The sequence below is a fragment of the Cyanistes caeruleus genome, chromosome 21 (assembly GCF_971803275.1).
Source record: "Cyanistes caeruleus chromosome 21, bCyaCae1.hap1.1, whole genome shotgun sequence".
NCBI lineage: Eukaryota > Metazoa > Chordata > Aves > Passeriformes > Paridae > Cyanistes > Cyanistes caeruleus.
The window spans coordinates 8,565,185-8,588,076 of record NC_141721.1 but is presented as its reverse complement, the minus strand read 5'-3'; the positions used below and the strand labels follow the sequence as shown (position 1 = coordinate 8,588,076).

At 47.0% G+C, this 22,892-nt stretch overlaps 1 protein-coding gene across 2 annotated transcripts; it reads right to left on the bottom strand.

Moving 5' to 3' along the window:
* Positions 1–1,719: 1,719 nt before the first annotated feature.
* On the bottom strand, positions 1,720–22,892 carry TADA2A (transcriptional adaptor 2A). Of its 2 annotated transcripts, none has more exons than XM_086859385.1 (16): positions 22,833–22,892; positions 21,930–22,112; positions 21,138–21,244; positions 20,806–20,865; positions 20,154–20,245; positions 19,358–19,515; positions 17,936–18,024; positions 16,885–16,957; positions 11,670–11,733; positions 10,274–10,317; positions 9,655–9,765; positions 8,299–8,370; positions 7,566–7,698; positions 6,727–6,770; positions 4,482–4,555; positions 1,720–3,161 (listed from the first exon to the last, which is right to left on the bottom strand). In XM_086859385.1, exons 2-16 carry the CDS (start codon positions 21,952–21,954, stop codon positions 2,976–2,978), a joined length of 1,332 nt encoding a protein of 443 aa, XP_086715511.1. In that variant the 5' UTR covers positions 21,955–22,112; positions 22,833–22,892; the 3' UTR covers positions 1,720–2,975. The 2 variants fall into 2 exon arrangements, with proteins under 2 accessions (XP_086715511.1, XP_086715510.1); XM_086859384.1 differs by having other exon boundaries at positions 21,930–22,180; positions 22,833–22,850.

The window sequence follows — 22,892 nt, the reverse complement described above, 5'->3', positions numbered from 1 at the left end:
TCCTGGGGGCTGGCCCCTCCCAGGGACCCCAGACATCCCCTGGGAGCTCGGCCTGGAGGGTGCTCTGCAGTGCCTGCCCCTCCAGCACTGCATGAGGTGCTCTGAGCTCCCATCCATTCCCATTTCATTCCCATTGGGGAGTGCTGGCGCCTGGTTCGTAAAGCACTGACTTTCCAGACAGGCTTTGCAAAAGAAATGAGATGTTGGTGATTGTACAGAGAGCTCAGGAGATGCCAGGGTGCATTCCCTGGAGCAAAGGGTGATCCTTGCTTGTGGCCATGGAGAGCCTGCGGTGGGGCAGGCATTGCCCAACAGCTCCCACTCTGTGAGACCCCAAATGCTGGACACCAGTGTGCTCTGAGTGCTGCTTGACCCCATCTCTGTGTTCCCCATGCTTTTCTACTCCTTGTTGGGTTCCCACATGGTCCTGACCCGGTGCTGCCAGGTGTGACAACACACGGAATGTGGGATGAGTGGCCTGGCCGTGGTTCCCCTGTGGAAGTGTGTTCACCTCCCTGGGCAACAGCCGGGTGGGAAGAGGCCCAGTGGGCTGAGGGCTGCAGGAATTTGTGTGCCTGGTGCTGCTGATGGGCTCACTCCCAGCCCCGTCCATCGGCTCCAGTCACAGGGAGGGCTGTGGGGATGTGTCTGCTTTGCCTGTGTCACTGTGTGTGCTTTCTCCACAGCCACTAATAAATCCGTGCTGGCTTTTCCTGGAAGGCCAGAGATCACTGTGGGGCATTATCACCACGTGCTCTGGATTTTTCCCCTTTCCCTTCTCACCAGGATGGCAGCCTGAGGTTTCTTTAACCACAGCCCAAAAGCAGCTGCTCCAGCATGGTGTTTTCTCCCAAGGAGATGGTTTAAGTTTCACAGGCCCCTCCTGATGGGAATTTGAGCAGGCACTAAAACTAGGGCTCCTTGTGTGCCGTCGTTATCGGTGCTATCTGCTCGGTGGGGAGCAGGAGCCGCTGCTGGGGCGGCAGGAGCCCCCAGGATCTGCTCCAGGCAGCCCCCACCTCCCGGGCTGAGTCACCAGCGGGCCCAGTACGTTTGCTGCTGGGGTGACGGCAGCTGTGAGTCCCAAAAAAAACCCCCAGCACTGATGCTTTAATGACAGGCGGATAACACAGCCCCGGGAAGACTCATTCCGTGCATACCTCAGTGCTGTGACTAAGCCGCAGCCTCCCCGCCTCACCCCGGCCCTGGTGTCACCAATTCTACAGGCCCCACGACCCCAGAGCACCCATCTCCCTCCTGCCACCAGCCCTGTTCCATATTTAATGTTTCACGTCCACCTGAGTCTGTAATTAAAGGGTCTGCAGCCCCCCAAAACCAACCCCAGCTCATCCCAGGATGGTTCCATGCACTCAGCTCCTTTACTGCCTTTGGGTGCAAGTCCCCACAAAAGAAAAGCAGTTTGGCTGTTTAATGTTAAAAGACAAGTGGGAAAAACATTCCCAAGGTTTTACAGCTTACTGTGCCCTTTCACTTGGCATTCCCAGTCTCAATTTCTAGACTTTAATCTTCAACACATAGTTTATTACTGCTGCTTTTCTTTAAATAGTAATATTTGCTAGGAAATGCAGTGGCTGCATCCCTACAGCCGCTGCTGGGCGTGTATCTCCTCTCTCTGTGAGAAGCTGATGGATATAGATCCAGGCAGCTGTGTGACCTTTACAGTCTCACTCTGAGTTCAGGGATGTGGATGTAAGATTGTTTCAAGTCATTTTGATTTTATTACAAACCAAAATACTTCACATTCAATGGCACCTCAGGTCCACAGGATAATCACTCTAATTAAAAACAACAACCCGAACCTAAACACCTTGTCTAGGTACTGGTGCAGCTGCAGCTCAGTTAGGCTCTTCCATGAGATCCCAAACTTGGGAGCATCCAACACCCCAGCTGCTTTGGCTCCCGGGTTTCCTGTGGGACATGGTTCCAGCATTACACCTTAGCAGGAAGCTGCCTGACAAACAATTTACTGTTCAATAAACACACAAGCTGCATCTGCAGAGAACCATCTTCACCATCCAGCTGATTGCCAAGTCCAAACATTTGGTACCGAAGCTCAGGGATCAGCTGATGTGATGGGGGCTGTGTTTGAGCAGTTACTTGTGGCACCTCCTCAGGCACGTCGCTGGTAATGCTGAGGGAAAAAAACCCTTAAACAGGAGCTTCATGCTTTGTTCTCCTTTTTTGTGGGAGAACATCAGGGTCCCGAGAACCATTTTATTCTTGTTCCCAAAAGCTGCAGTGGCTGTAGCTTCCAGCCTTCCCCACGAGCAGAAACCGAGGGATTATATATAACCTGACACCCCCAAATCACGGTGGGAGCAGCTGAAACTCCTTGGTTTGTGCAAAGCCCTCCTGCTGGGATATGTGCTAATACCACATAAAAGTAACAACTGTTGAGGAGCTTCCCTGCCATGTCCCTTCCAATTCTTTATCACAAGTAAGTTAAAAAGACTGGACCACTGCAAGCTCTATTTTTACACCCTTGAGCACGTGCTGTCGCCTCTGAAAGCTGCTGCTGATTTAGGAAGGAACACAAAGAGGGAGGAACTGCATTTCTATACCCTGTACTGCACAAAGTGTGACTCTGTCCTTATTCTTTGTCACCATCAGCACAAAAGTACCGTGATCCTCTCTGCAGTCACAGGAGGTGTGAGGAATGAATGCCCATTCACGTTTAAGATCAGCTTATATGGCGTGTGATCCTTCCCAGCACTGCGAGGCAGCGGAATCCTGACAACAGCAGAGTCAAAAGGAACCCAGACAAATGTCAGCATTCATACAATTTAACAAAGCTCCCTACTTGTTTTTACAAAAAAAAAAAAAAAAAGCCCCGAAAGGTTTTAAACAAAAGGAAATGTCCTTCATTCAACACTGGTAATATCTTTCAGAGCTGTCAAAGCGACTTCAAAGCTTCTCCACATCTGCATGCTCCAGCCAAGCACTGCTGCCTGTCCTCAGGCCTTTGTGATGTACCCTTCTCTGATCAGGAAGTCATAGATTTTCCTGGTTTTGTTCACATCAATCTTGATGAGGGCTCGAGCCTGCGCCAGTCTCAGGCCTCCCTGTTTGTTGCACTCGTTCACTAAAGCAGCTTTATATTCCAAATAGGCTCCAGGGACCAGCCTCACCATCTGACAGAGCTGCAAGACAAAAGGTGAAGTTAATAAACACCAACACTTGTCATGTTCTTCCATTCCCAGAGCCCTGCTGGGGGAGGAACACAGGGAATATTTTCTTGAGAACACTTTCAGTGTCTCTTTGCACGGGGGAGGCACATGGGAATGCCATGATGAGCTGTTTGGATCCACAGGTAGGGAGGGGAGGAGCCTGCTGGATGCTGCATTCACAAACATTCCTGGTGGAAAAATAAAGGAGGAGGATGAAAGCGAGCCCTGGGCTCGCAGGAGCACAGCTCTGAGTGTGTCCTGTGTGGGCGTTGCTCCTTCCAAAGCCCGGGAAGCACACATGCCAGACTTGGAAGCAGCAACTGGGCTTGCTGGCCGGGAGCCAGGGAGGGCATCTGGCTGCTAATCCCCTGCAGGCTCAGGCTCTAATACCTTCTACAAAAGCAGCTCTGCCGGCCCCCTCCAGAAGTCTGGCATGGAAGCTGTGCAGGGAAGGCATTCCGTGGTTGGAAGTTTGGTAAGGAATGGCTTTGCACAGCCCCTGAGCTGTTTGGCTGCACAGCTCCTGCTCAGCTCCCAAATTCCAGCTGTCTTCCAAGAGCACAGCGTTGCTCCTGCTGCAGAAACTGTCTGTCTCCTCCCTTTAATAAGGAAATGCTTCATGCTCATTCCTCACGGATAGGAAATTGCAGAATTCCTCAGACCTCAGACTTTCTGTCTCAGCTGACCAGGAAATCAGATTACACACACACACACACACACACACACACACACACTGATGCCCTGCCACCATTATTCCCGTGCTGAATGGAGCCAGAAATGCCAGCTCCACATGGAGCCGTGAGCTGATTCCCAATGCTGCCAGCTCCAGCCAAGGGAAACACACACAGAGGGCAGGCTGAGATACAGCTGTGCTTCGTGGGCACTGCAACCTGCCTGGGGCAGCCTAAGGACACCTTAGGAGTTCTATTAAGAAATAATAATCTCTTATTTCAATAGTTTTTCACTGAGTTGGAGGCCAGGCCTGCACTGGGCTGAAAAACAACCAGTGCTCATTAGGAAAATTAACCCCTCTGCTCAGCCCAGCCTCACAGTGCAGGCAGGGAGATGGATGTTGTAACAGCACCAAATAACACCCTGGTGCTCTGCTCCTTTCTTTGCTAAATAAGCCAGTCTGTGCTGTATGTGTAGCACAGGAAATTAAGAAGCCAACTGGAAAACCTGAATGATTTCTGTGTAACTGAGGTGATATTCACAGCTCCCCATACGTGGTGTGGGCAGCCCTGTGCTGTGGAGACACAGTTTATAGAGATGATCCTTCCATGCTTTCCTCACCTCCTTCTCCTTCTCGTTGAGTTTCTCTGTGCCTGGCAGGCCTGTGAGGTTCAGTGGTGGGGCGCTCCGTCTGCCTGTGGAATGAGAAAGGAAATGCTGGAGAATTGGAGCAGTTTGGAAGTGGCTGGGGTGTGTTAGGGAGGCAGTTCAACCCAGCTTGAGCCAAGTGTTTACAGACAGGGTTATTTAGGGCTTAGCATAAAGCTCTGCTGATGCGACAAAAGGTTTGGTTTTGCAATTTTAAGCTCTGTGAATGTTGCATGAGACTCGTGAGCTGTTGATTTTTGGGAGGAACTGCAAGACAAAAGCTTTGTGTCAGACTGGCATCGGGCATGGCTCAGCTGGGCTGAGCCTCTTGACTATCCCAGCTCCAGGCAGGGTGTGCCAGGTGTGCTGAAACCAGCACCTTGTAAGGATGCTGAGACTATTTATTGGTGTGATTAAGCAGCCAATTTCTCTCTGGCATTACTGACAACTTCATGAGGCAGAGTTTTCTTCAAATGCCTTTAAATATGTTGCAGGTATTGCAAGGCAAATGCAGTTTGGGCATTTATTTTTTGTCTGTTACAATAAACAGTTCTGAAGGAATATTTATCACAAGGTCATCTGGTATTTCTCACTTTCACTATTGTTTTTAACTTCGCTGGACATTACCTGGCACAGACTAAACTTTCCTAAGGGCTGTCTGCTTGCAGGTTTGGCTTTTTTTTTCTGATAGGATTTTTTTTTTTTTTTTTTTTTTTGTAACTTGCAGAGCTCAGGATAAAGTTTGGGTTATTTATTCACATTGGAAAAAAGTCTCTCACCCCTGTGCTGTGGGCTGCATATTCAGCAGTTAGAGATAGATCTCTATCCCAGGACAACTTCCCAAATTTGGCAAAGTGATGAGACCTTGGGAAATGTGCCATTGTCTTTCCCAAGGCCCCTGCCCTGCCCAGGTCCTGCCCCTGGCACTGGGAAGTCTCTCAGTCTCCTGGGCAGCTGCAGGAACAGACGGGATCTGGCTGGGTGTGAGGAGCCTGAGCAGAGAGCTGAGGGACTGGGAGAAGCTGGAGTGTGAGTCTGTGGGAGGTGTAAAGGAAGTTATTTCTCAGCACTGCTCCCTCTTCCCATGGCATGGGGTGACTGTGCTAGGAGGAGACACGACAGAATCCAGTTTTACTCCTTTATAAACCTAGAAAATACCACACACACACACAAACTACATTCAAGGAAACATATCAAGGCTGCAAAGTCAAGAGCTTAGAATCTAGAAGTGAAGCATTAATTTGCCCTCTTGTATATTCAGAGTGATGCAGCCTTTAATTAGAGCCACGTGGCAGCTCTTCCCCAGCATCCCCAGGCAGGATGTTTGCTTAATTAGCAACTCTATGGTATTTTGTTTGGGTTTTGTTCCACATGTGATGCTGCTTGTAAACACTGTGAGCTATCACAGCTCCACAGGCAACACAATCCCCTTCATGGGACACTGCATCCTTGACAGAAAAGGAAGTTCATCCCTCATTCCAGACCTTCAGCTGGAAGACAATGTCCTCCCTTCACGGACTCTGACACCCTGAGATACACAAAGCTGTTTTTTCTCCAAAATACCAGATCTTAGCAATCACCAAATAGGTTTAGAACAGTGCCCTGACTCACTGCTTGGGATCCTGACCCAAATTTCCGAGGCTCCTGGAAGAAATGAGGAAGAACATATAGACCCAGTGTCCACCTGTGAGAGGTTTGATTCAAGTGGTTTTACAGCATCCACATAAACACTGGGTGTGGGGACAGAGCCAAAGCCGTTTTCCCTGGAAACATTTAACAACCTTGCAGTAAAACTTTATCCCAGCCTCAGTCACCCCGTGACCTCAACAAATGGGATGGGAATTTATTTAAGTCTTGTTCATGGGGACCTTGACTGACCCCTGAATCTGTCCTTACTGGGCACTGAAAGAAGATGGGGTCCTCATGGTGGAAAAAACCCTAATTTGTGCTTACAGGCTGTGAAAATTCCTTTGTTTCCTGCCTTGCTAATGTAGCTTTAGGATGGGTTTTGACCTCTAGTCAGAAAAATCTAGAAATTCAGCAGAAAATCCTGCAGGATATGTGAGTGGAATGACTTGCAGATTGATGTCATGTTGACTTAAGCAGTCCTTAACCGTGAGGCTTGAGGACTGACACTTTGACACTCAGGAAAAGGAGTCAGAAAAAGGCTGTCAGAGAGATATTACTGGGTTTTTAGCAGACATCATCTAACACTTACCTGTAGTTGAAGGAACTGGTACCGTGGGAGTCAGGCCAGAATCACTGAAAAGAAAGGAAATTTTCAAATTGCCTTCATGTTTTTAAGAATAACTGCATGTGTTGGCCCTGAAAGTGCTTCTTCCACAACTTGTAATAATTATACAATTCAACTTGCATAACCCAAGCCCTGACTAGAAGTCAACAGGATTTATAAATATTTAGTGTTCCCACATTGAAAAATATGTCTGAAACCTGTTAAAAAACCCAACGAAGAATTGTGGAGGGGGGCACAATTAAAAATCCAGTGGAGACTGAGTGGGGAAATGCCAAACAATCTCCTGCACACAGGATGCACTTCCTTTATGTTGCAGCTTGCTCCTTAAATCCAAGTGCAGGGTGATGACACATTAATAATGCTGCTGCTTCTAAAATCATTGAAATATTTCAGGCATCAGCTGTGCCCTCATTAATATCCATAAAGAGCTCACTTCCCTCTGTGACTTTATGAACAGTTCAGTTCCTGAAATATAAAACTGAGGGGTTTGAGCCCCTCCTTTGCCTGCTCTCAACAAGCACTATTGCTGTCACCCACTTTCCTGCCCTGCTGAATTTTGCAGGCTGTTCCTACTTTGACAAATTAGGAATGGATTTGTTACTATCAGGCAGGAAAATGTGCCTGATGCAAACTAAACCACAGAATCCCAGGGAGATTTGGTTTGGAAGGGACCTTGAAGCTCATCGCATCCCACGGGCAGGGACACCTTCCACTGGAGCAGGCTGCCCCAAACCCCATCCAAGCTGGCTGTGGGCATTCCCAGGATGGGGCAGGTTCCCTGGACGCCCAGTGGCAGTGCTTACATGTCTGCCTGGCGGCTGAGCCACTGCTGGCAGGCGCTGCTGTCCTGGATATACTGCAGCACCTCCGAGAGCATCGTGCGCTTCAGCCGCTCCTCGTCCCGGCTCTTCTTCAGGTGGTCGTAGGTCCGGGCACCTGTGGCACACACACACCCTGCTCTCACCACCTGCCTCAGCCAGAAACTCCACACTGGCTTTTCCCTGCTTCAGGAAATACTGGGAAGTTCTCTACCTCGGGCCCAACCTCTGCTGTTCTCCCTTGTGATGACTACTTGGCACCAGAAGGGATTAGACTCCACCCTGCACCCTTCCCCCTGTTAAATTCAAAAACAAACAAAAAAGGCTTCCATGATCTAATTCCAGGATAAAACAGGGCATTTCATTGATGTGGAGGTCTCAGGCCTCTCTCCAGATATCACATGCGTTCCCAGGCAACAAAAGTGTCCCAAGGTAAGCCCCTGAGACCACTGTGCCATGACATAAATATTTTTTAATGAAGCTTTTGCAAAGTGGTGCCCAGAGCAGAGCTGTGTTAGACGCTGTGATCTCCAAGTTGATGGCTCAAATCAGCTCTAAACCAGCCCAGCTGGACTGTGCATCATTGCTGAAGCCTTGCTCAGTTCCAGAGCCTCTCTGAACTAAGTGTCTTTTTATTCAACACATCCTGAATGTTGTAAAATCATCCTTTCCTTCCTTGATGGATGGGAATGGGCTGAATAATACATCAGGTACTTACTGCAGAAATTGGTGATTCCTGCTGCTCTGTATTCCTGGAGTCTCTTTATTTCCCTGCGCAGCTCAAATTCCACTGTTGGACCCCACGAGGTGGCAGGAGGGAAATCCAGAAAAGCAAAAGTGGATCAGTGGGGTGGACTGGGAACATGGCTCATTATTATCTGCCTGCACAGGTCAGCTCTGAACACACAAACCACAGCCAGAGTGAACCTCCCTCCACAAGATCTCAATCTCTCTGTGTCCCCATGCTCCTCGGTCACAGATTTCAGCTGGTTTCTAGCATTTGTGTGCTCAGAAAAGGCATTTTCTCTTCATGCTTTGATAGTCCCTTTGCCATTCCCTAGACAAGGCAAATAACAATAATGTGGGATTTCTGGAAGGCATTTCAATAGGTTTGAGGAACTACTCCAGCCAGGCTCCTTATACATCAAATATTCTCTTGGAACTATGATTTTCCTAGCTGGACCTCCCCAAATTTTTCCTTGCAGACAATTTTTTTTCCTGCAGTCAGTAAGATGAAATGTTTCTTTTGCTCAGAGATATTTCCTGTCTGTTGCTTTCATCAGCTGCCTTCCAGCACTGCTCAGTTATATAGGGAACAAGTTTCCTTGTGAATTTGTTTCCTGCTGCTGCTCAGGAGACCTGTGACTGTCAGGTTCACCTGAGGATCTGCAGAAACTGCAACAAAACCAAGTTCCAGGAGCAGCACTCCCATGTGGGACTCATGATTTTGCAGGATCATGCTTTTGGTATTTCACACAGGGTGTCCTGAAAACATGGGCACAACTGCGTAAATGCTTTGTTCTTTCTAATGAGCAACAACTCTCCCAGTTTAAGTCACAGAATGAAGCAGGATGTGGTGACTCGGGCTGGAATCTGCCTAAATGTAGGCTATGGGATGATTCAGGGATGGAACAATGCCTCTCTCCTAAGGTAAGGACATAATGACCACTGCACTATATAATTATGTGACATATCATAGTTTAACATGTGTCTTTCAAAGAATTCAGTTTGCTGCCAGCTCCCAATCTCTCCATACAGACATAACATAGGGATTTTATTCTTCCCCTGGTACAGAGTCCCAGTAAATAAACAATGGTCTTTAGATAAAAAAATATTACCTCTAACACGTGACCAGAATGTTCAGTCAGCTGCGAACTCAAAGAGCTCGGATACAGTTTAGTGGAAAAACCCCACTCGCTGCTCATTCAACGTATCAAACCACAAATGTATTTGTTTTCCTGAGGTAGTTAGATGGGGGAGGAGGAGAAAAACCACCTCCTGCCCTCCAGGAGAGGGATCTATTTAGGAAACAGATGATGCAACCTGTCCCTGTGTGTGCAGAGCCCTCACTCACACGCGTGGCTCTCGATGAACTTGTCGTGCTCCACGGGCCCCAGGATCCGGGCAAACCTCCTCATGGTCTCGTACAGGTCCTGCACCTCCTTGGGGTAGCGCCTTTCCAGAACTACAGCAGGGAAAAGTGCCACACATTACCACTCCTGAGCCAGGAGAAAATATCTGTGGGGGCTGATGTGAGCTCCAGCCTCGGGACTGCCTAAAAATCCACAGTTTGGCTGTTTAGATGTCACAACTACAAATTGCTGAATAAAAAACAACGAAAGTTACAGCCCTTAAAATCCTTAAGGCATAAAGGGTGATATTTAAATGTTGCTCAGTTATTTCTCACAAGAGTGAGGTGCAGTCCAAAGGCAGTTTGGAAGGTTTCACCTTCCCCCTTTGCCCTCTTTGCAGTAGAGGCCAAAATGCTTCTGGAGAGCAATTTTGAGGCAATAACTAAAACACTGAGCTGGGAGTAGTTAGAACCAGACAGCTGGGAACAGCTGGGGCAGGAAATCTGCTGCAATTTAGAATGTCTGAATGTTCCAGTATGAACAAACCACACTGGTGACCTGGAAATGGTGAATGTGTGAAGTTTGCCACTTTGAAGTGAAGCAGTTACACCTGATACTCACTCTGAAATTTTCTGAGGTTTATCAGGCCATGATCTCTTATAATTCTGGAAATGAAAGAAAATTATATTAATAAAGGCCATTACTCCTGCACTGCCTCACAAACACAAAGGCTTCAGAAGAAACTTTGATTTAGACTATCAGAGGAATCTAAAACTAAACACAAATGAAATCTCCATAAACCCTGGGCTGGCTGGAATGGAAACATGATGCAGTGTGTCTTTAATCAGGGTAAATTTTGGACAGTGGTGTGCATCAGCCTTGAGCACAAAGGGAGCTGCAATCACTTGAAAGGTTGGAAATTGCTTCTTTAGGCACAGATTTCACATCTACAGCATCTTATAACTTGTCCTTCCAAAATCAGAGGTAATGAATGTGTCATGAACATGATTTCCAGCGTCAGAGAGAGACAAACATCCCTCTGCTAAAGCACAGGGGAGATCTGGACTGTAAATGCCACCACTGGAAACAAGAGAAAGGCATTTTTCTGTGGCAGCTTGGGTTTTAAAGACGTGATGGAGGTAACTCTGGGTTTGAACCGCTCCTGATGGGATCAGGGAAAGGAGCAGAGGGAGAAGCAGGTGCCTGATAAATCCCTTTGTCACCAGAGTGAGCAGTGCCACGTGCTCATTGCTCTGTGGTGACTCCACTTTGGCAAATAAGATACCACAGAGTTGGGCTGTCAAGGTCAGATCAGAACTTGCTCTATAAAATCCATTACATTTCCTCTGCCTTGCACAAAACCTTCCTGTCCCGTGCAGAGTCACCTTTCTGAGAGTGACATCAGCACTTTTGTGTCATTTTCCAGACTTTTGTCCCATTCTGCTGTTGAAACTTTACAAAACCTGACACTGATGTAACCCCAAGAGTTATGAAGAGCCCTGTAGCACTTTCCTTTAGTGTGACAAGATTGATGATCATGGAAATTACATCACATAAATACTTTTTATTTATGAATTATGAATAACCAGGTCAATCCTTCCTGTCACTCAGCAGAACTGTGTAGTTTTATGAGAAGGACTGGAGGAGCCTCACTTCAAATCACTAATTCTTCCAGCAGGGAGTAATCCAGCAAGATGTAATTTTAAATATTGAACAAAGTATTTCAAAGTTATAATAAAACTTAATTTAATTAATAGATTGAGTCATTCTAGAATGCTTTCAAATGAGCTGAATAAATTATTCAAGCCCACATCAGCAATAGAGTTATCTTCAGTGTGGAAAACTAACTTAAGGATTGAAAATAATGATCCAAATATTTCTGGGGAAAAAGTGGGGGTCCAGCAATCAGTCACAGTCTGGCAGGATTTTTTTTTCCCTGAAGTAGGAAATTAATGATGTGTAATCCATCAGCATTGCACAGGGAAGGAAAAAACACAGTTACTGCTTTAAAACTCACTTTTTCCGTCTCTGTCTTTCCTTTAGCCTGGAATGATAGATATCTACCACTGCAATTTTCAGAGCTGAAAAACACAAAGATTAAAGAATTCATAAGCAATCACTGCAGGAGGCTGAATTTCAAAGCTTTTATGTTCACATTAGGCTGAAATGGTCATTGCTTTGCTGGTTTAAAAATCCTGAGGCAATTTTACAGGGCATCAACTCATTAGAGACAAACCTGCAGTCCTTGGTACCTGGGGAAGGTTTCTTTTTGCTTACTCCTGACAAATTCATCACTGTAAATACACTCATGTAAACATGAGCCTGGGCAGGTCCTGAGAACTCTCCTCTCCCTTCTTGGACTGTTTTGCTATCAGCACTTAAAATTTGTTCCTTCATACATATTCCTTCTCCTGAAAAAAAAATGTAAGGATCTGAGGTGTCATCTCTGTTCCTTAGCCCAGAACAAGGAACTCCAAAAAGCAGACACAGTTCTGAACTGAGAGGACTCAGCCTTTGCTACAGTTCTTAAAAGCATCTGGAAGATTCCAGCTTGTTAACTTCCAAACTTATCTGTCTGCCAGAGAACAAAGAATAGTTCAGGACAATGTGAAGAAGCCCAGGAAAAAGCCATACTCATTAGAAATCACATCCTTCCCAAAATCAAACCTGTCTGCAGCCTGGCTGAGCCACTCACAGAGCCTGCAGCTCCTTTTTCCTGCAGCCATTAGCTTAATAAACTTTTTTTTTTTGGGTAAATTCTTGAAATACAAGATAAAGAGACACCTATCACCTTCCCTTCCCTAGCTCTGTTAGATAACACACAAATTCTAGGTCATTAAATGAGTGTAGAGGTGGATGATTTTTAGTGGGTTTTTTTGTTTTTTTTTTTTTTTTAGATTTATGTTAATAATTTCCATGTGCTCTCAGAAGGAAAAGGCTCAAGGCTTGGCAGTGGCTTAGAGGCTGTGACACAACAACCAGTTTTTGGAAAAAGGGAAACTGGGTTGGCCCAAGGGAGACAGAACCCAGGATCAGTTTCTCTCTGTAGTTACACAAAAAGAGCAAAACTGATAGTGGTAGTTTATTGATTGTACTCTCAGATTAATAATTAATAATGCAATTAAGAAGTGTGGTTATATGTCTATTTTAAATATGTATGTAGGTGTAAACACCAGGAAGCCCCCAGCCTCTGGGAAATTCATCCCTGCATCCCTCTGGGTAATCAAATTTCATACAAACAGGGACAGCTGAAGCTCACAGGCTGTGGGGATTTGCTCAGGAGCTTGATCCCAAGGAAAAAACCCTCCAGTTTGTCCCAAATTGATCTGACATTAATCTAAGAGTAAAGGATTCTATATGAGATGGGGGGGGTGCTGTCCTGTAATATTCCTACCTATTTGTCCAAATTTCTTGCATTTTTCAGCATCATCGTGCATTTTCATAGTGAGGGATCTAAGTTTCCTAATTTAAGAACAAGTAGAGATAGCAAATTCTCCTTTGTGCTAAAATGTGGGGACGAGAAATTGGGAATGCAGCAAGTTAAACATGAATGAAATCCATTAGGAAGGGTTGGAGTTGGTGCCAATTTACGGAAAATATTTTTGTAGTTTTGAAACCCTCTGCAAGCTCAGCCAACTTGTTATTTTCTGGGGTTTGTGTGGGCAGAACTTAATAAGTACATGCAGAAACTGTACTGGAGAACCTCTATAAATATCACAAGTAATTATGCACCTCTAACCATGGAGTTTTGATGCTTTCACCTGAGTGCACGATATTCTAAAGAAATGATGATCAGCTGGGGAGAGGAAGGAACAAATGAAGGCAAAAAATGGAGCTTCTGCTTCCAGTGAAATTAGTATTTTCTGCCACATGGCCTTTTGGAGGGGCTTTTGTTTTTAATAGCCATATTCACACAGGACCAGGCGATTACCAAATCTGGAATGCATGAATAACTCCGACTACTACGCTGCTCCACGCTGCATGGAAATGAGAGAGGAGATGCTGGGGGAATGAGAATGATCTGCCTGTGCTTTTCCCCATGGATGCTGCCGGGGAAGCAGTTGTTTGTGCTGGTAATGTGAGATAATCCAAGCTGACACCGTGCTCAGAGTGTCCACTCTGGGCCCTGATAAGGCTCTTTGCTATGCTCGCTGCAGCTCTGAAGGCCCCACTGATAGGCAGCAATTCAAGGCTCCTTCCTCCATTCCAAAAAAAAAAAAAAAAACCAACCAAACAAACCAACAAATATTTTGGTTTCTCCAGAGTGTGTCCGAAACAGCTTTTGCTATTCATTCCTCTTCAGCCTCACTTGGTCTGCAGGAAATTTTGTTGAGCCCTGATGAGTGAGAGCTTTGTTCCACGGAAGCCAACCTGCCTTGGCAGCGATAATGGGAAGAATGCAAACTAATCCCAGTAAACAGCCTGTGGGACCAGTGTGTGCTGGGCTGGGGACAGACTGAAGGGCTGCAGTCCAAATTCACCCACCCTGGAGGGAAAGCAGGACCCATGGCAAACAGTTATCTGCCTTTGGAGCAAGGCAGCAACTTCCACAGCAGAATAAACACCCTGTTCTGTCAGGAAGGACACTGACTGCCTTGCAGCTTGAAATCAAATTTCCCTGCCAGTTGCAGCCTATTTCCACTCACTTCTAAATCTGTGGTTTCAGCAATTACTTTACAGTGTTAGAAGTGAAAAATCATTTACATGAGAAGGGGGGAAAAAAAGCTGGGAAAAAGATAAATTACCAACGTTCTAATTCAGCCTGATGAAAACTTGTAGTTCATGAAATATTCAAGCACTGTGGGCTGAATTAGGGTTGTAACTGGTTGGTGCTTTTGATCTGTCCATTATGTTTTTGTGTAACTGCAATATATATTTGCATGCCCTTACTGTACTGCCAGCACTGAATAAAAGAGAACAATTCCAGAATTTAATTGAAATATGAATTTTTTTGCCATCTCACTAATACCAAGAAGTGACTGAGTGATGTCTGTGACCTCCTGTGAGGTGGGGAGAGCTCAGGAGGCAGCAGGTACAGGTTCTGCATTGCTCATAAAAGCTGCCTGGGAGCCTTCCCACCTTGTATTAAATAGCATTTTCTTGTGGGAATACCAAGAACTTGTTTAGAGTGACACAGGGAAATCTAACAGGTAACTCATGAGATAAAGCTACAAACAGAAGTCATATAAACGATAGAATACATCAGAAAACAGAGGTCAAGCAGCTTAGATCTAGAACTTCTTAAAAAATATTTTTTATAAAACATTACAAAAAGCAATGTGTGAGAAAGGGAACAAGGAGGAATTCCACTCCAATGGAAGCACAAATATTCCTGTGGGATGTGCAGCACTGAGCAGTGACTGATGCACCAAGAGAAGGAAAGAGACCACAGAAGTTGTACTGGCTGGGGTGTTCCCAGGGCCTAGCCTGAGTGACTTGCAGAAAATTCAGTATGAAAATAGTTTTCAACAATTAATCTTGAACCCAGTGAGGTTTAACGTGTGGCAAGAAAACAAATGGAAGATTTTCTTCCCAACCTGAGCCTTAATCTTGGCTGCCAGGCCCTGTTTGGGTTTCTCTGGGCTATAAAATGTGTCACATTTTCACCTTTACAGCCAGGTTACCTCCCAGCCCCCTCTGCCCATCAGCTACAAAGCACAAAGGCTCCTTGAACCAGCCCTGTTCTCAAGAGCCACATGTTGAGCCATTTCCTGCCCCGTGGGCTCCTACAATTGGGTTGCAAAATTCTCTCCAGCAAAGTGGGCAGCTGAGCCCTTTAAAACTGCAGGACAGGGAGGATGTGGCTCCTTCCTTTTTTTGTATTAAATCGCAGAAGTGAAAGATCTCATTCCAAATTCTTTAGAAAAGAATTCCTTCTCTCCCCAAGACGCCTCATGTGAAAGGGAAAAAGCTGGCTGGACCCTGGGACTTCATTTTTGCCAGGCTTTCTCTCTCACGTGGGCAGATCTGGGACAGCTGTGGGAAGGCAGATGCCAGAGTTCCTGGGCTAAGAGATCCAAAGTGCAGCTGCTCACGCTCCACAACCTCTGCCAAGCAGTCTGCACAGAGCAAATGCCTGACATCTCTTCCCAAACACTGAAGACAACTGAAGGATGGAGTAGAGAACATCCAATGAAATTATCAGGCAAAAATATTGGGCAGACAGGGGGAAGTATTTTTTCACACAACACATAATTAAATTGCGAGCTCCTAATTCGATTGTGAAGTCCCTGTTGCAGGATGTGCAGGAGCACAAGCAGATCCAGCTCCAGCAGGAGTTAGCAGAGCTCCTGGAGGACAGGACCTGGCAGGAGAGACCTCAAATGGCTGAACTGTGCCTGGGGGGAAGGCAGGTGTTAAGGGGAGTGCTGCAAAACCCGCTTGACTGAACATAAATCTATCAATTAATGTGCAGAAATAGGAGATTATTTCTCTTTTTCAGTTCACCAGGACCCAGAAGAGGATGAAACAGCAGAGAGCTGGCATGAGGAATCCCTGCCATGGCCTCAAGCCAGTCCCCCTCTCAATAAATGCTGAAAGGGGAGAGGCTGACATACGACTCTCATGGCCTTCCCTGAGCCAGGGGAGTTTGCATTCCTAAAGCTCCTGCTACACTGCTCAACTTCAAACTGGTGTTTTTAACTTTGCCAAGACTGTCTGTACGTAACAGGATTTGTCTGTCTCCAAGGGATGCAAAGGCTTTAGCTTAGAACTGCCTGACACAGATGGCAGAATTCTGAGGCATAAACATAAACCCTGCGTGTACTTACAAATGTGGGGAAAAGCAGGATCTTCTCCTCTCTGTGGATTAAAATGTCACTTTAGTAATTCCTGTTATTTCATGTTATTAAGGCAGCCATGTTCACAGAAACTCAGAGCAGGAACTGGGCTCACACAATCATCTTCACAATAAAAAGGAAGTTGTCACACACAGCTGATGCTACTCTAACTCAGGACGTGTTAAATGTATGAAAAATCACACAGCTTTGAGTCCAACACTTTTAATGTGTTTCACATAGTCTTAAACTACACACCTCCTTGCTGCCTCCATTAATACCTACCCTGATAGATTTAATGCACTAAAAGCCCAAACATTAAACCCCATGCATGAGAAGTGTATGTTCCCTTTTAAAGTGTGTGCAGAAAGAGAAATGAACCCAACCAAACCCAATGAAGAGCTGCACAGGCATCTGAAACAGTTTTCAGACTGGGTACAAAAATATGGCACTTACCATGCAAAATGTCTGAATCATCTTCTACAAAATCAATATCTCTCAAATCCCACTCAGCATAGTTGTCAAACTCCTGTTCAGAGGTGATTAATACATTGTCACTAACAAGCACTAAAATATTGGCCTCAGGTTTCAGAACATGCAGAAGGACTGGGAACAGAGATATTTACTGAGACACAGGGCACAAGGTCCCATCCTTGAGCAACAAACAGCACAGGGGAGCTTCACCTGGGGAAAATGTGTGTAAATGCATGCCCACGGCTGCAGCTGGAGCAGGGTGCTGTGACAGGACAGTGGGAATTAATCAGGGCACGACTTCCTGACTGTGATGGAAATCAGAGTCACTGAATGCCCCAAGCTGGAAGGAACTCACAGAGATCACCAACTCCTGGCCTGGCTCAGGACACCCCCAAGAGTCCCTACCATGTGCCTGAGAGCCTTGGGTGTGATTTTTGGGTGCTCATTCTGCTCAGAGGTACAAAACCAAGCCCCTGTATGGCTGAACTCATTCCTCCATGGACATGAGCAGGAACTGGGGCCTTGGGCCCCCGGCCAAAAGCATGGAAAGCAATGCAGATCTCCCAGGTGATGTCTGGAGCAGGGCTGTGTGTGCTCCCCTCGGGCAGGTGGCAGTGCTGCAGCTGATCCTTTGGCTGAGCAGCCAATTTCCAGCGCCCAGCCCACTCAGCAGGGCCACCCTGGCTGGACAGCTGGACATCTGGTGGCAGCAGCACGTCCTGCAGCCTCTGCTGCCTGCCCCAGCTCTGCAGGCCACCAGCGCCACCTCTGGCATCAAACCCTTAATTAATCCAGAGCTTTAATCACGGAGTATCTCAGCCTGGAAGGGACCCGTAAAGATCAGAGTCCAACTCCCTGCTCCTCGCGGGATAACCTGAAATTAAACCACAGGACTCCCAGCACCCCTCAGTCCTGTGCCCTCCTGTGAGGTTTTTCAATGAAGAGCAAAGACAGGCAGGGGCAAACAGGGGTGTGTGTGCTGAGCTTGCACCCAGCAGCAAATTTAAAACAACGGGAGGAGAGTCAGTCTTACCTCAACAAAGTCAGCTCTGGCTGGCATGTACCCAGCCATGTCCCTGGAGAGCAAGGAATCAAAGGCAGGCCGAGGGGGATCATCAGCAGCTGAAAAAAAACCAAAGGTTTTCAGTTGTTGAATAGGACTTGAGATCTTTTTTTTTTTAAGGATCTGTAAGTAAGTGTTTATTTTGCAGGAAAAGTGGGAATAATTAGTTGAAGAAAAATACCCTGATTGGGCTTTTATTCAGTATTATAGTCAGAAAAATGCAGAGAAAAATGCAGCAATCTGAGATCTTCGTAGTATTCTCAAGAGCCAAGCACAAATTCAAGGTAATAAACAGGTAATGGAATGTAAACTTCACATTTTGGAGCTCAGCATCCCCCTTTAAACCTCTGCAGATCCCTGGGGCTCAGCGTGCAGGTTCTTTTAGTTAATAGCAACAGGAATGTTAAATCTGCCTTCTTCTGGGGACCATTGACAGAGCTGCAATTAAAGCCAGAGAACTCCCAGTTTTTACAGCACTTCCCAGCTGAGGAGCTTGGTGTTTTACAGACAATAATAGTCTGAGGCTCACAATGCACTTGTGCAGGAGCTGAGCATTGTGTGTCCCAAGGCACAGATAAAGCAGGCTGAAGCACAGAGAGTTTGTCTTGGCCCAGGGCACATAAAAATATCAATAACAGCCAGGGACAGAACCAAAATTGCCCAGTTCCTACCGTTCAGCTCTAACCACTTTACTGGGAAATGTAAACCTCCAGACAGCCAGCAACTGCCTCACCCAGAGAGGCTGGGGAGCTCTGGAATGAACAGCTGCCAGACTGGGGGAATGCTAAAGATGTGAAATGCAAGGAAAACTGAGAATTTGTTAACTTGCTGCAGACTGTTTTAACAGGCAGTTTTCAAGAGAGAGGTGTGAAATCAGCATAGTTGCAAGGAGTGATTTTATGACAAATTAAATCAGCAGTTAGGCCTGGGACACAGCGTGTACACAGTAATGTGCACATGATCAGAGGAAATGTTTGAAGGCAGAAATCCCTTCTCAGTTCCCTTAGCAGTGCAGGGCTGGACAGGTGAGAACCACATTCACACACTATCCTGAGGGACACATGTGAAGGAACTTCCAATCCAATGGGTAAAACATTCAGGTTTCTGCTGGAGTGATTTCTGTGTGCTCTGGCTGTGGAGGAGCTTCTGCTTTTGAGACCCTGATGTTTGTGTCAGACCATGTTGTTTCCTGTCTTTTCCCATGGAACTGGCAGCCTTGTCTATCTGATACAGCCAGGAATTAATCCAGTGTGAGGAGAACCCTACTCCTGACATTCTGCAAGCCAGTTATCAGAACAGGTTATCCCTTTGGGAATGAAAGCAAACAGGATCTGTGGTGCCTGTCCTTCCCAGGGCTGCTGATTCCAGCCTTGGCAGAGCAGGGATACTCACAGTGGAAGGGAATGGCTGTCTCGTGCTGCTGAGCCTCCTCTGCCTGCTTCAGGTTCAGCAGGGTGGATGCAAACAGGGGGTTGTTGATGAAGTGTTTCATGTAGTGCTTCTCACACTCCTCCTTGGATTTGGTGCACATCTGGTTAGCCACGTCCTGCCTGGAGTGGGGAGAGGGGGAGGCTTCATGTGAACAACACAGAAATGTTGGGGTTTTTCAAATTTCTCCAGTGGGAAACAATAACTTTGGACAAGAGGTTGGTTGTGTGCAGAGAACTGGCCTGTGATGGTGTCTGAACTCACATTCTCAGCACCAACACTCACATGTTTGTGCCAGGGGACATTTTTGGGTGCCCATGAATAATGCAATTCACTGTTTTCCTATGGGAAACCCTCTGGCTGACAGAATGTAGCACATCTTTAACAGGCTTGAAATTTATTGATGTGATTTGAGAGCTTTTTACATATTTTACTGATTCCAGGTAATGGTAAACTCTGTAACCAGTTATCAGTCTTACTTCTGACAGCAATGTGTGCTCAAGAACTCTCACTTCTGCTTCTGTGATTTCTGGGATTCTGTACTTTTAACACAACTATTTTTAATAAAGGAAAAGACAGATAACTCATGAAAACAGGATTTGATACTCCATCCTTCCACTTTAGCTGCTGAATCAGTGTCTCACCCACAAGGAGTCATTGAACAATCAATGTGCACTGATGAATTCAACAGAGATCCAGGGAAAAGAAAGGAAAAACTTCCCAGCAATGACTGAAATTGGCTGACCCACTGAATTCTCACCAGTTCCCAAATCCACAGTCCATCACAGCTTCCAGGAGAGACATTTCCTCCTGAGCTGTCCAGTTGGGATCCAGGACAGGGAAGTCGGATGTCTGGAGAAGAAAAAAGCAGAACAAATTGTGATCCTCTGTTCCACCCCACCTCAGAAAGGGCAAAGTTCATGGAGTGACACAAGAGATAATTCTGGTAGTTTTAAGCTTTCACAAAACCTGATTGAATAATTACTGGATTACTTAGAGCACTGGGTCATCAACCACAGCAAATACTGGTACATGTTGTGTCTCCCAGCTGTAATTCCACAATGTTATACTATGACACAGTAAAATTACTGGAGACTTGAAGAATTATTAATTTTGAGGCAGGAGAAACAAGCCTAGAGAAACAGAAATCAATGTCCCTGGTTAAAGGACTGTAATTCTAGTGAGGTGCATTGTGCTATCCAGACACAACAAAAAGATGCAGCTGTAAATGACCTCACTACTCCATTCTGTTTCAGGTGGATATTTTTCTTTTTTTAATAGTTTTAAACCTCTGAATCAAAGGATTGCATCACTTAACCTTTCAGTGTAATATGAGTAAGCAAGGGTTCCTAGCTCTGGGGAAGTTGTGAGAGCCCAGAATTGAGTAGGTGTTGTCCAAAAGGAATATTTACCATTATCTCATAAGTGTGATCACTTTGATGCTTCTTGTATTCAAACCCTCGGGTGAAACACTGCAGAACAAAAGATCAGAACTGTGTTATTTCTGCCCTGAAGAGGTTTTCACCAGTCCCTTTTTCACTTTCATTCTCTGACCACCTGCCCATGGCACAATCCTTCAGCCTCCAAACCCTCTTTGTCCTTTCCCTGTCCCTGAGCAAACAAGTGTGCTGATCCATGTTTGGAGAGAGCAGTTATAATGTGTCCCTGGACAGCCTGGCACCAGGCAGGCTTTTGATGGCTCTCCCAGAGCAACGAGAGGCTCTGCCCTGCTGCTGGCACTCACCTGCAGGCACAGCAGGAAGGGAGGGGGCCCACACTCAGCACACTTCACGTAGGGCTCCGTCAGGTACGAGGAGCAGCCTCGGCACGGGGGCTTATCAAAAGGGTCACCTGGGAAAACAAGAGGAAATCTCCTGTGACACGAGCACAGCACTGCTTTGACAGCCCCTAAATTCACCTGTGCCCAGCCCCAGCAGTTGATGGCTCTTGTGGGTCCAGCACAGGATGTTCTGTGATTTTATGGATTTTAAATGAACTCAATTGTGCAACAAAATAAATAAGATTGTCAGGTTATAATGGTTTCAAACTCAAAGAGAGCAGGGTAAGATTGGAGTATTTGGAAGAAATCCTTCCCTGTGAGGGCGGGGAGGCCCTGGAACAGGATTATCAGAGAAGCTGTGGCTGCCCCTGGATCCCTGGAAGTGTCCAAGGCCAGGCTGGATGGGGCATGGAGCAACCTGGGATAGTGGAAGGTGTCCCTGGCCCTGGCAGGGGGTGGAATTGGATGGGCTTTAAGGTTTCTTCCAACCCAAACCAGTCTGAGATCCCTTGATTCTGATTTTTTCCAAGAAAATAGATTTGAAGCAGCTCAATTAGAAGTAGACAGAAATAAGACAAAACTCACACTGAATCACTGGTATGACCACTAAACCATGTCCCTAAAGTGCCACATTCACACATTTTTTGAACACTTTCAGGGATGGTGACTCCAAAATCCCACTGCTCCAAGAAATCCTTGTACCATGCAGCGTTTTCATGACCAGAAGTGGGAGCTGAATTATCTGATAGCACTTACTGCTGAAGGAAGCCAGGCGCTCCATCCCTCCCTCCTGGTGCTGGTTGTGCTTCCTGGAGTAAAACTCGGCTGGCCTAAGCACCCGGAGTGTGACCCTTGTCCCAAACTTGTATCCCAAAGGGAATTCTCTCCCTGCAGCCACCTCTTCCACAGCTCTCACAGGTGTGATCCTCCCAGGATGTCCTGAGCAGGAAGCAGAAGGGCTGTCAGCAGCCCCCAGACCCCATTCCACACAGATCAAAGTCTGTTCTCTGGGTAAGGGGAGAAATCAAACACGGAGATGTGGAGTGATGGGGATGCAACCCCACAGTGAGGGTTTCAGTGGGAATGGATGTGTGAGTGGAGAGTTATGAGCAGCTGCTGTGCAAGGAAGTGCTCTCCACCTCCCAAAAGCACTCCCCATATTCCACTCCCCCATATCCTACTCCCCAATCCCCCACATCCCAACCCTTAAATCCCTCACATCCCAATCCCCGCTCCCCACATCCCCATATTCCAGTCACCGCTCCTCATATCCCATATCCTAATCCCCCAATTCCTACTCCCCACATCCCAATCCCCATTCCCCTACATCCCAATTCCCGCTCCCCCATTCCCATTCCCATTCCCATTCCCATTCCCATTCCCATTCCATTCCCATTCCCATTCCCATTCCCGTCTCCAGCCCCGGCTGCCCCCTCTCCCCATCACCGCCAGGCGGCGCCCCCGCCCGGCCCCGCCCCCTCAGGGCCCCGCCGCGGCCCCGAGGCTCCGGGAGCAGCGCGCGCGCAGCCGGCGCCCCGCTCCCCGCGCTCCCCGCGCCCCTCTCTCCGCGCTGTCCCCGGCTCGGCCCGGCCCCGGTTCGGCCCGCAGGAGGCGGCGAGGGGAGCCAGGGGAGCCGGGGCCGCCGGGGCCGCCTCTCACCTCGCTCGGGGCGGCGGGTCGGGCCCGCGCGCGCCCCGCCGTGCGCACGCGCCGGGAAGG

Bases quoted from the DNA above. Each gene is read 5' to 3' on its own strand.
- TADA2A (XM_086859385.1), bottom strand. From the start codon at position 21,954: ATGGAGCGCCTGGCTTCCTTCAGCA. The intron at 20,866-21,137 runs GTGAGTGCCAGC...TTTGTTCTGCAG, and splicing joins CCTTCCTGCTGTGCCTGCAG to TGTTTCACCCGAGGGTTTGA. The intron at 19,516-20,153 runs GTGAGAATTCAG...TCCCCACTCCAG, and splicing joins GACTGTGGATTTGGGAACTG to GCAGGACGTGGCTAACCAGA.